The sequence below is a fragment of the Mirounga leonina genome, unplaced genomic scaffold (genome assembly GCF_011800145.1).
Source record: "Mirounga leonina isolate KUSES-001 unplaced genomic scaffold, KU_Mleo_1.0 Mir_197, whole genome shotgun sequence".
Taxonomy (NCBI): domain Eukaryota; kingdom Metazoa; phylum Chordata; class Mammalia; order Carnivora; family Phocidae; genus Mirounga; species Mirounga leonina.
The window spans coordinates 3,846,975-3,861,314 of record NW_023270494.1 but is presented as its reverse complement, the minus strand read 5'-3'; the positions used below and the strand labels follow the sequence as shown (position 1 = coordinate 3,861,314).

At 43.0% G+C, this 14,340-nt stretch overlaps 1 protein-coding gene and 1 non-coding gene across 7 annotated transcripts in view; both read left to right on the top strand.

The window, feature by feature from the left end:
• TNRC6C (trinucleotide repeat containing adaptor 6C) overlaps positions 1-14,340 on the top strand; it is a 101,693-nt gene that overhangs the window by 59,819 nt on the left and 27,534 nt on the right. For all 6 annotated transcript variants that reach the window (XM_035025894.1, XM_035025893.1, XM_035025892.1 and 3 more), the window contains 4 exons: positions 1,242-1,408; positions 4,877-4,957; positions 6,301-6,358; positions 12,677-12,819. In XM_035025894.1, the coding sequence (XP_034881785.1) occupies positions 1,242-1,408; positions 4,877-4,957; positions 6,301-6,358; positions 12,677-12,819 (449 nt within the window). The remainder of the gene's footprint in view (positions 1-1,241; positions 1,409-4,876; positions 4,958-6,300; positions 6,359-12,676; positions 12,820-14,340) is intronic.
• On the top strand, positions 11,190-11,335 carry LOC118024472. The gene has a single exon (XR_004683120.1). It is a non-coding gene; the product is annotated as a U4 spliceosomal RNA (small nuclear RNA).

Sequence of the window (14,340 nt, the reverse complement as noted above, 5' to 3'; positions counted from 1 at the left end):
GTCTTAGATCTAAAATGCAACTTTATGCGTTTGATGTTTTTGCTATTGCATTTTGCATTAGTTTTGTGTTTGTTACTTTGCTAACACCGGATAGTGTGTTCTGTAGATCTACCATTCTGCTGGATTATTATTCCATTCATTCACTTTCTTGTTGCAAATCTAAAGAATAAGAAGGTACTTAGATTCACATGCTATCTTGAGGGGATATATTTGTTTTTATAATTTGAACTTGGAGGCATTATTATACACGTGTCTGCCTTGAAAAAGCATCATATCTTCATAGTCTTACAGACTCCGGCTAACTGTACTATCACTTAATCTTTGGCCTTCTTCGCCTTCTCCCAGGAAGTGAAAATTTGGGTTAACTTTTATATCCAAAATCACTTTATATCTTCAAAAAGTAGAAAAAATAATATCCTGAAACCAAAAGTCAGTAGTCAGCTTGGGCTCCATCTGCCCATGGCCTCAGCTGTCCATCCTGCTGTTCTGAGAGTATCTCCTGGGAGCTTGTCAGAAACAGACTATAGGGCCCAACCACAGATCTGTGCGTTTCTCGTGATCCCCAGGTGACTCCTGGCTGGTCACATTGAAGGAGCCCTAGTCTGAATACTGCTGCAGGTTTGGATCAAGTGGTAATCAAAAACCACATGGACGGGGCGCCTGGGTGGCTCATTTGTTAAGCATCTGCCTTCTGGCTCAGGTCATGATCCCAGGGTCCTGGGATTGAGCCCCACATCAGGCTCCCTGCTCCGCGGGAAGCCTGCTTCTCCCTCTCCCACTCCCCCTGCTTGTGTTCCCTCTCTCACTCTCTCTCTCTCTCTGCCAAATAAATAAATAAATCTTTAAAAAAAAAAAACACATGGATGACAGTGGTATTTTTTAGGACTCTGCATTTTACCGGCTGTTTCATACCATGCGGACATTGCCACCTTCTCCTGTAGTCCCCAGGATTTATTGTTAGGAAGTCCACGCTTCAAAATCACCTCTAGCCGGTTAAGGGAGTTTGTAACAGCCCAGACGACAAATAGCTGGAGTTTGAAGAAAAAAACATACACACATTTGCATATGTATTCTGTAACTAGCTCAAGAAATTCAATTCTTAGGTCTTGGGGAAACAAAAGTAGTAAAAAGGTAGATTACAATACACTCCTTTTGTCCCCCCTTCCCCTAAATGATGTTATAGTATAGCATCTGCTTTAGGAGAGGTGAGTTTGGTAAGTTCATGTTTGCTCTCTTTCTAGCTTCAAAATCTATGCAAGAAGGCTGGGGCAGTGGTGGGGACGACATGAACCTTGGCACCAGTCAGTGGGAAGATGAAGAAGGGGGCATGTGGAATAATGCTGCTTCCCAAGAAAGCACCTCCTCCTGCAGTTCCTGGGGGAACGCCCCCAAAAAAGGACTCCCAAAGGTGTGTGCAACAGTAAAGAAAGGAAACTCTAAAAATCAGTGGTACTTAAAAACACACTCAGGGTAGAGGTTGTATCTCCAGTTAACGAGGACTGGTAGGCCAGGAGTTTTTTGCGTGCTGTGGGTACTTCTGGAAGACCCTGAGATTTGTCAGGGGTCTCGCCTGAGTGAAGGCTGGAGTTTTGCAGAGACTACCTGGCATTGCTGTGACAGCAAAGCAAAGGCAGAGACAGACATGAGAATCCAGCCGCTTCTAAGAAGCCAGACAGTCAGGAGATTGGCAAGTATGTACAACAGTGCCACTCTTCTCACTAAAAGTTCTTGTTTTAGAAAACATAATTTTCCATTAAAAAAAAATGTTATTGGTGTTAACACAGAATGGGTTTGTTATTGTAATTTTTACACAAATTATTTTTAAATTTATCAGTTTTAATTTCTAATACAGTAAATATTGATAAATACAACCCATATAACCAGAATTTCTTTAGAATCCTCAATCTTTAAGAGAGGGTAATGGGGTTGGTCCTCAGACCGTTAAGTCTGAAACTCCTGAGGTAGACCATTAAGTCATCTTGTAGCAAACAGGCAGCCATCTGGAAAAATTAAGTGAGATGCACAACTCATATATGCACCAAGATAAAATCCAAGTAGGTCACAAATTTAAGTATGATAAATAAAGATATAAAATGGGAAAGAATTTGAGAAACAGTCTTGGAGTGGGACCAAAATCTAACAGCCATCAAATGAAAGACTTACAAAACAGTAGATACACGTGAAAACTGTGCACGACAGAAAATACCAAAAAGTCAAAAGACAAATAACAAGCTGGAAAAAAAATTTGTATGCTAGCATGGAGAGAGGTGATCTCCCGAATATATAAAGAAAGGTCCTAGAAACTGATTTTTTAAAAAATCAATTAGTAACCCACTAGAAAAAGGTGCAAAGAATATAAATAGATGGTCCCTGGAAAAGGAATGCAGACAGCTCTTACACATATGAAAGGGTGTTCAGCCTGTTTTCTTATGGAAAGAAACTACACTGCGAGGGGCGCCTGGGTGGCTCAGTCGGTTCAGTGTCTGACTGTTGATTTCAGTTCAGGTCACCATCTCAGGATCATAGGATCCGGCCCCATGTCGGGCTCTGCACTCAGAGCGGAGTCTGCTTGTCCCTCTCCCTCTGCTCCTCTCCCCTCCCCCCACGCTCTCTCTCAAATAAATAAATCTTTTTTTCTTTTTTTAAGATTTTATTTACTTATTTGGGAGACAGCACAAGCAGGGGGTGAGGCTGGGGGAGAGGTGGAGGGAGTGGGAGAAGCAGACTCCCTACTGAGCAGGGAGCCTGATGCGGGACTCGATCCCAGGACTCTGAGATCATGACCTGAGCCGAAGGCAGTCCCAATAAAATCTTCTTAAAAAACAAATAAAACAACACTGAAGATGCCAGTTTTCATCTCTCAGACCAGCGGAAATCCACACGTCTCACAAACAGGCTGTGTTGACAAAGCTGTGAGAAAACCAGCACCTGGTCTGTTGCTGAATGTGAAGCAGTGTAAGCCGCACGGAGGGCAGCTTGGCGTCCTCTGTCCTGATTGCAGATATGTTGGCACGTGGGTGTGGCGCTTCCACTTGTCACGGGTGCAGCAGATGGCATTTGTACACAGCTCTCTGTTGCAGCGTGTCTGTAGTCAAAATGATGATTTAAATGCACATCAGTGGGGTGACTAGTTAGATTGTACCACATCCACACTGGGGAGAGCCAAACAGATTTTTAAACAGAAATTCTGTGTATATTCATATGAAAAGATCACCAAAGTATATTGTTAAATGAAAAGGCAAGGTACAGAAAACTGTGTGCGGTACACACCTCCTCTGGGGGCAGGGCACGGGTGTGAAGGGGGGGAGTTCCTCTTGGGGAGAGCAAGAGCTAAGCGGATGGAGGAGGGGGTGGGAAGAAGATGCTTTGGTGTATACCCTTTTTCTACTTTCAAATGCTCTGAAGGTATTATGAAGGTATTATCTGTTCAAAAAAAAGAATTAGTTGAACAAAGCATTCAATTAGCTGTAAGCAGAACCCAGAAACTAAAATCATTAGGAGTAGAAGTGATTACGGACTTCAAAAAGGAATCTTTTTACAATCGGGCTGGCAAATAATCCAGTTAATGATGGGACCTGAAATACCAAATTGGAAAATTAAAATATTGTGTAATCCCAGCAACTCCGGCCCTGGCAGGGCAGCAGTGGTTCCCGCAGCCTCCGAATAAGCTGCTTCCTCGAGGAGAGAGCGCCTGCTAGTTTAATATTGCCCCATCTGCTCCATTCTGTAGTTGAGGGCAGGCTCAACTCCGAAAAGCACCGTGAAGGATAATTTTAGAGGAGGATGTTTTTCCTACTACATTAACGCATAGTTGGAATCTTTGTGGCTGTGAGAATAGAAGGGAAATTACTGGGAAAATGGTTCACATCCCCGCTCAGCCCTTCTGCACTGCCCTGCGCTCCCCTCCTCTGCCCTGCGCTTGCTCTCTCCTTTCCTCTTCATCTTGTCCCTCACTGATGTTTGCCCATTTACTTTCTTCTCCACCCTAAAGGCTGCAAGCCGTGAGAAGTCAGTAAAATTAACAGGCTTGTTGTTCCTTTTCATTCTGTTGGAACAAAACCTCTGCATTTTGTCATCTTTTACAGTAAAGCTAATAAATGGGCAGAAAACATAAAAGTTTTTGTAAACTTCCCATAGTATTAGCATAGGGCCATGTTCAGAGGAGCACTTGCGATTATTTGATAATGGAAGTGGCACTAATTTGTGATGAACTAAATTCTCTGGGGAAGAAAAATAATTCTCTTGCCTTTTTTTTTTTTTTAAGATCTTATTTATTTCAGAGAGAGAGAGAGAGCATGTAAGCATGAGTGGGGAGAGGGGCAGAGTGAGAAGCTGACTCCCCGCTGAGCAGGGAGCCTATGTGGCACTTGATCCTAGGACCCTGGGATCATGCCCTGAGCCGAAGGCAGATGCTTAACTGACTGAGCCACCCAGGCATCCCTAATTTATGGACTTTTAAAAAGCAAGAGAATTGGGGCACCTAGGTGGCTTAGTGGGTTAAGCGTCTGCCTTCGGCTTGGGTCATGATCCCAGGATCCTAGGATCAAGTCCCACATAGGCTCCCTGCTCAGTGGGGAGTCTGCTTCTCCCTCTGCTTGTTGCTCCCCCTCCTTGTGCATGCACTCTCTCTCTCCTCTCTCTGACAAATAAATAAATAAATAAAATCTTAAAAAAAAATAAAGTCCATAAATTACACACACATGCCAACTTGCAATGCACCCTAAAGCATTCCATAGTAACTAGCCATGACTTTCTGGTGCACAGCATTATTCAACGTGAGTACAGGAAGGTTCTCTAACTTTTAAGTCACTGGGAATTTTAGGCATCTCCCATTTCTAGAAGAAATGCTTAAAATGTAACCCATACTTCATTCTAGGGCATGAAAACATCTGGCAAGCAGGACGAGGCCTGGATCATGAGCCGGCTGATGAAACAACTCACAGACATGGGCTTCCCGGTGACTGGTGTCTTATTTTACTGTTCCCCTCCGTGGGTGCTGCCTTGCATGGCCCCAGTTGTGTCCTGCCCACGTTTGTCATGCGTAACAAGGAAGGAAGACTTTTGAGGGAGGAGAGTGTTCGTACAACCTAATTTGTAAATTCCCCTTTCACACAAGCACTTCTGTTAAGGGAGCACTGCTTTCAACTACAGCAAGGGTCCACACTGTTTCTATCAAGTAAGGTGTGAGAGCCTTTTCCTGGAATAACACATGCTGTGTGATTGTTCTTTTCCTTGGCTTATACAGTTTCATACTTTCCTTTAATTTATAATTAAAAGTGAGTTTTCATTAGTTCATGCAGTAGATTGACAGATGACAAGAGAAAATTTGGTATAAAGTACTAAAGCTCTGTGTCCAGAAAAAGAATCCTCACCAAGCCTATTGAGTAGGACCTGACTCTCAGGTCCTGGGTGGGGAGAGCTCACATTGCAGGATGACCCTCTGAAAATGTGTCATGATGTGTTCAGTTCCTGAGATCGAATGCAGGGGTTCAGATAGTGTGGATATCACCTGCGACTGTTACATCTTCCCTTCAAAGGTCTTCTTTCCAGATCATTACTCAAGCGAATATTTATCTTTTGATTACTGTGAATGTCCCTAAAGAATGAGTGCAGCATGGCCCAGTCTAGAAACTGTATACTTCATAGCAGGCCCAGGCCCTCTGACACTGGGCAGGGCACAGACCCAGGGGTGGCCCAGCCTCTTCCCGTATGAGAGGACAGGCGGGACACTGGAGGTCTGCCCAGGTGTCCCCATTTCTACTGTGGTGCCTGCACACGCTGACATGCATCTGTTCCCATCATAGGGATAATTACGAAAATGAATCTACTTGTTTGGATTTGATTTGTTTTTACGTTTCTTAGTGAAAAACAGTTGACAGCAAAGCCCAGAGTCCATAAAGTAGAGAATGAAGCTCTGTGCTCTAACTCCTACAGTAACTTTCCCGAAACTGTGCTGGTGGAGATTTCATCTTTGCTGAATGGTTGCTACTTGTACAGAATCAATGACAAGATTCCACGGGCACTGTACATTTTGTTTTTAAAGTGTTAAATGTAAATTCATTAAAAGTCAATTCAATACATGTTCTTATTCTGAGTGCCTTTTACTTAGAAGACCTTTGTCTCTAGCCTCAACAACAAAGAGAAGTATTCCCAGTTCCAAAACCTAGTAATATAGGGTAATATTAGGTCATTGTTAGGTCAACAATAATAATTTCTCTAAGCTAATAGGGATAGAACTCTTTACTAGCTTTTTTGTTATTATAAAAGCATAATCCTAACTAAAACTATTTTCCTACACAGAGAGAGCCAGCTGAAGAGGCCTTGAAGAGTAACAATATGAATCTTGACCAGGCCATGAGTAAGTAATATGATGCACACTTGTTTAAAAGGTACCAGTGTGTGGAGTTTGGATTTCCAGAAACATTGCATTGTAGTCTTGGGTTAATGGTGGAATATGTACTGGGTAAACAGGACCAGGCTTCGGCAAAGGAGTAACCACATGACGTGCAGTAACCACACAGCAAGTCTCTGGAGACTGGTGATCTCAGGACAAACGGCCAAACCCCACATGGAGGCATGTTTGATTCTTTCATTTTTTTCTAGTACTTCGACAAATAGATGAGGTTTTCCATCCATTCTGAGGAGAGGTCATAGTGACGTTCTTTGAGAAAGACACTAGGACCACAGGCCAGACTTCATTTGACACTGATTGAGCCCATTCTTCACGCCCGGCCCCAGAATGGGCTTGCTCAGGGGCCAGCAGAGATGTCTCTGTGCTGGTGGAGCACTTACTCTGTGTGAGAGATATTTACCTCAAGAACAAGCCGCCCTCATTCTGGAGCTGCTTTAAAAGTAGTAACAACTAAAGGCGATAAATAGTCAGAATTGGAAAACTATCACTGTGTTTTAGAATGGTATATTAAACTCAACTACAGCATAAAGGTTAAAGGAAAAGAAGATTAAACATAACAATGGCTACTACAACTTGGTAACAAAATCTCAGCACAAAAAAGAGATAATTTGTGACATCAAAATATAAAAGGGGAAGAGCAAAAGGATGGAACTTTTGTAAGCCAACAAAGAGAAATTGCTGTTAGCAGGAAAAGGACTTTCTGTCTCTGAGATATTTAATGTAGACCTCATGGTAACCACGAAGCAAACATCCAGAACAGAGACACAAAACACAAAAAGGGGAGACAGAAAGTGGAAAACCACCAATGTACAAAGGAAGACAGGGACAGAAGGAAAAACAGTGAAGAGACAGAATAACCAGAAGGCAAAAGATAAAAGGACAGCAGTAAGTCCTTACATGTCAGTAATCTCTCTCTCTCTCTTTTTTTAAGATTTATTTATTTTAGAGAACAAGCACTAGCGGGAGGGGCAGAGAGAGATGCAGAGAGGGAATCTCAAGCAGACTCCACACTGAGCGTGGAGCCCAAAGTGGGGCTCGATCCCACAGCCCGAGATCACAACCTGAGCCGAAATCAAGAGTCATACACTTAACCCACTGTACCACCCAGGCGCCCTGTCAGTAATCTCTCTTAATGTCAGTGCACTGAACTCACCGATCAGAAGGCACGGAGTGACTGGATGGATTAAAGCCACAAGTCCCAACTCTCTGCTGCCTACCGGAGACTCATTACAGCTCTAAGACACACACAGGCTCATGTTGAAAGGATGGAAAATGATATTCCAAGCAAACAGAAACAAAAAGAAGACAAGCATAGCCATACTCGATACCAGACAAAATAAACTTAAAGCCAGAATGGGTAACAAGAGTCAAAGAAGGTATTTATATGATGAAATGGGTCAGTACATCAAGAAGATGTAATGGTTGTAAAAATACATCCATTCTCAATACCTGATCACCAAAGTACATTAAGTAATTAATAACAAATCATAAGGGAGAAATAGATATTATAGTAATTAGAGGGGACGTCAGATACCCCGCTATCAACAATGGATAGATCATACAGACTGAAAACCAACAAGGAAAAATTGAACTGAACCACACTTTAAAGCAAATGGACTTAAAAGACATACACAGGGCGCCTGGGTGGCTCAGTTGGTTAAGCGACTGCCTTCGGCTCAGGTCATGATCCTGGAGTCCCGGGATCGAGTCCCGCATCGGGCTCCCTGCTCGGCAGGGAGTCTGCTTCTCCCTCTCCCACTCCCCATTTGTGTTCCCTCTCTCGCTGTGTCTTTCTCTGTCAAATAAATAAATAAAATCTTAAAAAAAAAAAAAAAAAAAGACATACACAGAGGATGCCTGGGTGGCTCAGTCAGTTAGGCATCTGCCTTCGGCTCAGGTCATGATCCCAGAGTCCGGGGATCGAGTCTCACATCGGGCTCCTTGCTGGGCGGGGAGCCTGCCTCTCCACTCTCCCTCTGCCTCTGCCTGCTGCTCTTCCTTCTCGTGGTCTCTTGCTGTCGCTTACAAATAAATAAAATTTTTTTAAAAAGGTAAAATAGAATCTTAAAAAAACAAAGACATACACAGATATTCCATCCAACAGCTGCAGAATACACATGTTTTTCAATCACACATGGAACATTCTTCAGAATAGATCCCTCCCCCTTTTTCTAAAGGTTTTATTTTTAAGTAATGTCTACACCAAATATGGGACTCGAACTCAGTGCCTCTCCAAGGTAGATCCTGATAGGCCATAAAACTAACCTTACTTTTGGGGCACCTGGCTGGCTCAGTCAGTTAAACGTCTGCCTTTGGCTCAGGTCACGATCCCAGAGTCCTGGGATTGAGCCCTGCGTTGAGCTCCCTCCTCAGTGTGGAGTCTGCTTCTCCCTCTCCCTCTGCTACTCCCCCTGCTTGTGCGCTCTCTCTCTCTCTCTTAAGTAAATAAAGTCTTTTAAAAAAGAGAGATTCAGTCAATAAATCTAAACACAGAAAACTCCAGGACCAAATGACTCACTGGCAGAAATTCTACCAAATACTGAAGAAGAATTAACATCAGTTCTTCTCAAACTCTTCCAAAATATCAAGAAGAGGACACTTCCAGACTCATTCTACCAGGCAGCATTACTTTGATACCAAGACCAGATGAGGATACCACAGGAAAACTACTGACCAATATCCCTGATGAATGTAGATGCAAAAATTCTCCACAAAAATACTAGCAAATTGAGTTCAGCAACACTCAATGAGTAAGATTATATTCTATGACCAAGTGGGATTTATATCTAGGATGCGAGGCTACTTCAGCACACAAATCAATAAATGTAACACATCAACGTCAATAAAATGAAAGATAAAAATCATGTGATCATCTCAATAGATAACGGAAGAAACGTGGCGAGATACAGCATCCTTTCATGATTTAAAACAAAACAAAAAAACACACTTAGCAGACTGGTTATAGAAGGAATGTCCCTCAACATAATAAAGGCCATACACAACAAACCCACAGCTAACGTTATTCTCAGTGGAGAGGAATTAAAAGTGTTTCCCTTAAAATCAGGAACAAGGCAAGGATGCCCATTCTCTCCACTCTTATTCAATATAGTACCAGAAGTCCTAGCCAGGGCAATTAGGCAGGACAAAGAAAAAGAAAAAAGGCATCCATGTTGGAAAGGAAAAAGTCAAATTCTCGTTTTTTGCTGATATGATCCTATATAGAGAGAATTCCAAAGAATCAGTCAAAAAACTTAGAATTAACAATTTCAGTGAAGTGGCAGAATACAAAATCAACATCCAGAAATCAATTGCATTCCTTTACAGTAATGATGAAGCATTGAAAAAGAAAGAAAACCATCCCAATCACAATAGCATTAAAAACAAAATACTTAGGAATAAATTTAACCAAGGAAGTAAGAGATCTGCACAGTGAAAACTGCAGGACTTTGCTGAAAGAAATTGAAGAGGATACAAACAAATGGAAGGGCATCTCATGTTCATGGGTTGAAAAATCTAATATTGTAAAGATCAGTTAAATTGCAGTCCTCATCAAAAAACTGAAGGCATTCACAGAAGAAACAATTCCTAAAATGTGTGTGGAACCATAAAATACTCCAAATAGCCAAAACAGTCCTGAGAAAGAACAAAGTTGGAAGTATCACACTTCTGGATTTCAAACCGTACGACAGAGCCACAATAATCAAAACAGTGTGGTACTGGAACAAAAATAGACACATCTGGGGCCCCCGGCCGGCTCAGTCAATGGACATGTGACTTGATCTCAGGGTCTTGAGTTCAAGCCCCATGTTGGGCCTAGAGCTTACTTTAAAAAAAAAAGTTAGACACATCAACCAGTGGAATAGAACAGAGCTCAGAATTAAACCCCATCAGATACAGTCAACATAATATTCAACAAAGGAGCCAAGAATACTCAATGGGGAAAGGATAGTGTTTTGACACATGGTTGGGGAAAAATGGAGAAACTTGCAGAACGACGAAATTGGACCCCTGTTTCACACCACTCATAAAAATTAGCTCTGGGCACCTGGGTGGCTCAGTTGGTTAAGCGACTGCCTTCGGCTCAGGTCATGATCCTGGAGTCCCGGGATCGAGTCCCGCATCGGGCTCCCTGCTTGGCGGGGAGTCTGCTTCTCCCTCTGACCCTCCTCCCTCTCATGCTTTCTGTCTCAAATAAATAAATAAAATCTTAAAAAAAAAAAAAAAAATTAGCTCATAATGGATCAAAGATTTAAACAAAAGATCTGATACCATAAAACTCCTAGAAAAAAACTTAAAGAAGAGGCCTGTCAATATTGGTCTTAACAGAGGCGCCTGGGTGGCTCAGTCATTAAGCGTCTGCCTTCGACTTGGGTCATGATCCCAGGGTCCTGGGATCGAGCCCCGCATCGGGCTCCCTGCTCGGCAGGAAGCCTGCTTCTCCTTCTCCCACTCCCCCTGCTTGTGTTCCCTCTTTTGCTGTGTCTCTCTCTGTCAAATGAATAAATAAAATCTTTTAAAAATATATATATTGGTCTTAGCGATAATTTGGGGAGCATGACATCAAAAGCACAAACAACAAAAGAAAAATTAACAAATGGGGCTACGTCAAACTCAAAAGTTTCTGCACAGCAAAAGAAACAACAAAATAAAAAAACCCTAAAGAATGGGAGAAAAATTTTGCAAGCCATATGTTGGATAAAGGGTTAATATCCAAAATATATAAAGAACTCAGTCAACTGAAACAACAAAAGAAGTATGGTTTTTAAAAATGGGTAGAAGCTTTGCGCAGTGGCAGTATCGTAGCCAATGAGGTTTATCCGAGGCACGATTATTGCTAATTAAAAATGGGTAGAATAACTAAACAGACATTTCTGCGAAGAGATCAGATGGCCAACAGACACACGAAAAGGTGCTAAGTGTCTCTCATCAGGGAAACGCAGATCAAAATCACAATGAAATCTCACCTCATCCCTGTCAGAATGGCTTTCTTCATCGAGAAGACAAGGGACACAGGTGCTGGCGAGGACATGGTGAAAAGGGAACCCTTGTGCACTGTCGGGGGGAATGTAGATTTGTCCGACTGGTATGGGAAACCATATGGAGGTTCCTCAAAAAATGTAAAGTAGACTCACTGTACGATCCAGCAATTCCAGTTCTGGGTATATACGCAAAGGATGAAAACAGGATCTAGACAGGATCTCTGTACTTCTGTGTTTATTGCAGCATTATTCACAATAGCCAAGGTATGGAAACAACTCAGACGCCCATCCACAGATGAATGGATAAAAAGGATGTGGTTCATGTACACAGTGGAATATTATTTAGCTGTGAGAAAGGAGGATCTCCTGCCTTCTGCACCAACATGGACAGACCTTAAGCACATGATGCTGAGTGAGTGAAGTCAGACAAAAACAAGTACTTAATGATCCCACTTATATGTGGCATTTATCCAAGTTCAACCTGTAAAGCACAGACAGCAAATGGTGGTTACCTGGCAGCGCGGGTGGGGAGATGAGTGGTGGTGTTTCAGGGTACAGATTTGTAACAAGCAGTAAGTAAGCCACAGAGATCCACCACCCTGCGCTTGTCCACAGATGACCTCAAAAGTGCCACGATTACTGATCTGGGGCTACCGATAAATTTACCCAGCCGGTGAATTCACAAGCACAGAATCCGTGAACGATGAGGACCAACTTTGTAATTAATGTGCAGGTGCCGAAATGTGTGGTATGAGCTGCCGGGACAGAAATGACAATCCGTGTGAGCTAGAAGTTAGTTGTAACTTGTTATAAGTGTAAAATAGCACAAAATCAAAGGTAGCCACGCCAAACCAGTCACTAGCCCAAGCCCATGAGGACAAAAACCTTGCCTGTTTTCACATGATACTGTGTCCCCAGTATCTGGAAGAGCCCTTGCAGCTCACGGGGATGCAGGAAATGGAAATCAAGGGCTGTGAGGGGTCAGCGGTGCCATTTTAAACAGGAAGATCAGGGCAGGAACACAACCGGGGAAGGCTGTGTGAAGGAGGGGGTACATCCCAGTGGGGAGGAAAGATAGGCCCCTGAGGGGCAGAGTGGCAGGTGGATTGGAGTGGGCGGAGCAGGAACAGGGACAAGAGCAGGGCCCGGTCATAGACTGTGGGGCTCGCAGGAGCAAAACCATGGCCTCCCTGTTTTCCATGGGGTTGAGAGGCTCCAGCTGGTGCTCATCACTCCTGACACTCGTTGGGCGGTTAGGTGTAAGTGTTGCTTCTGTTTGCTCCAGGCGCCCTGCTGGAAAAGAAGGTGGACGTGGACAAGCGTGGACTGGGAGTGACCGACTACAATGGAGTGGTCACCAAAGCCCTTGGCTGCCGCCCACCAGTCTCCAAAGACTCTTCCGGGGACCGCCCCACCTTTCTCGACAAGGTATGAATTTAGGGGGTGTTTTGTTTGTTCATTTTTAACAAGAGGTATTTTTCATTTTAACTCTGTCCTTAATGCAAGCTGGATTCAATACTTGCCGGACTGCATGTAATATTTAAGTGACTTTTACCCACTTTTTAAAAATATATGTGAACGTTTAACTCAGAAGAAATAGTGTTACTGTTATACGATGTAGGTAGGGTTAAAAAGTACCAAAATTGAAAACTGATTTTCATTTTAGTGGGTGAACTTGGCTGGCTTATCTGCTTCAATTTGTCCAATAACAAGGGTCATCAAATTTGTTTTACTGTCTTATTTTATAAGACATTGGAAATGATGTGTTACGTGTTTAATCTGAGAAAAAGAAACTAGAAGTGGTTGGGCGCAGGCACCCGTGTCTAGTCGGCCCAGCTCGGCTGCTTCCGAGAGCGTGCGGGTGTCTGCTGGAAGCCCCTGGGGTGATTCCACGTGTCCAGACACCGGTTCAGCCCCTTCAGGATAGTCATGTACTGATGTCCCCTCTCCAGATGGGTATGCCTTCAAAAGGAGGGGGAGAACAGCATCCCATGAAAATCAGTCAAAATGTTGAACCTTGAAAATAAAATTGCAGCCAGAAAGGACAGGTTTAGAAACAAAACACAATAAAGCAGAAAGGCTCACAGGAGAGAGAGATAACACTTCATCTCTGCCCACAAACGAACAGGATCCTCGGCCACACACTCCCCTCCAGAAAGCTGTGGCTGGGTAGGGCCTGGGGGGAGGGTCAGGTCTGCCCTGCCCCCTGCTGTGCCTCCGCTCACATCCAAGCTCCTTAGTGAACTTGGAGTACACATAAACAGCCAGTCATAGGTGGAGCACACTTAGTCTAAAATATTATTTGTTGTTTATGTGAAATTCCAGTTTAATTTGGTATCTTGTATTTAACTTGCTAAGTGCGGGACCCTGACTTATTTCCTTATCTTTAAAATGTAGAATAATACCAAAAAAAGAAAGAAAGAAAGAAAAGAAATGAAGAATAATACTACATGCTGGTTGTGGAGTTAGAGGAGATAAATTTGCAAAGGGCCTGACACATAATGTGACCTTAATAATGTAAAAGAGTAAGATCCATCTGCTTTATAACTTACCCTGTTATTGGATTAAACCATATGAAACAGCTGAATGTCGGCAGAATGCAACCAAATGTACCCCTAGAGCCCTGGTACTGAAGGAAGGCAGCCTGTTTATTTGAAAATGGTTGTAAAGTGTTTTCCAAATAAGACTTGCTAATGTTTCTGTGCTTCTCCTGAGCCCTGCACCGGGCAGAGTCAGCAGGGTCTGAGCACATTGTAAGCTAATGTATGTGTGAAGTAATGGTTATGAGAACAGCATCTTAATCCTCTTTCTCTTTTTCTTTTCCCCTCTTCCTTTGGCCCATGTTCTCCATTCTCTTGTTACCCACACTTTTTTGATCTTTCAATTCTTTATCCATCCATACCCCTTTATATGTCCTTGGGAAACTGCTTTGTGCATTGTCTGCGGATG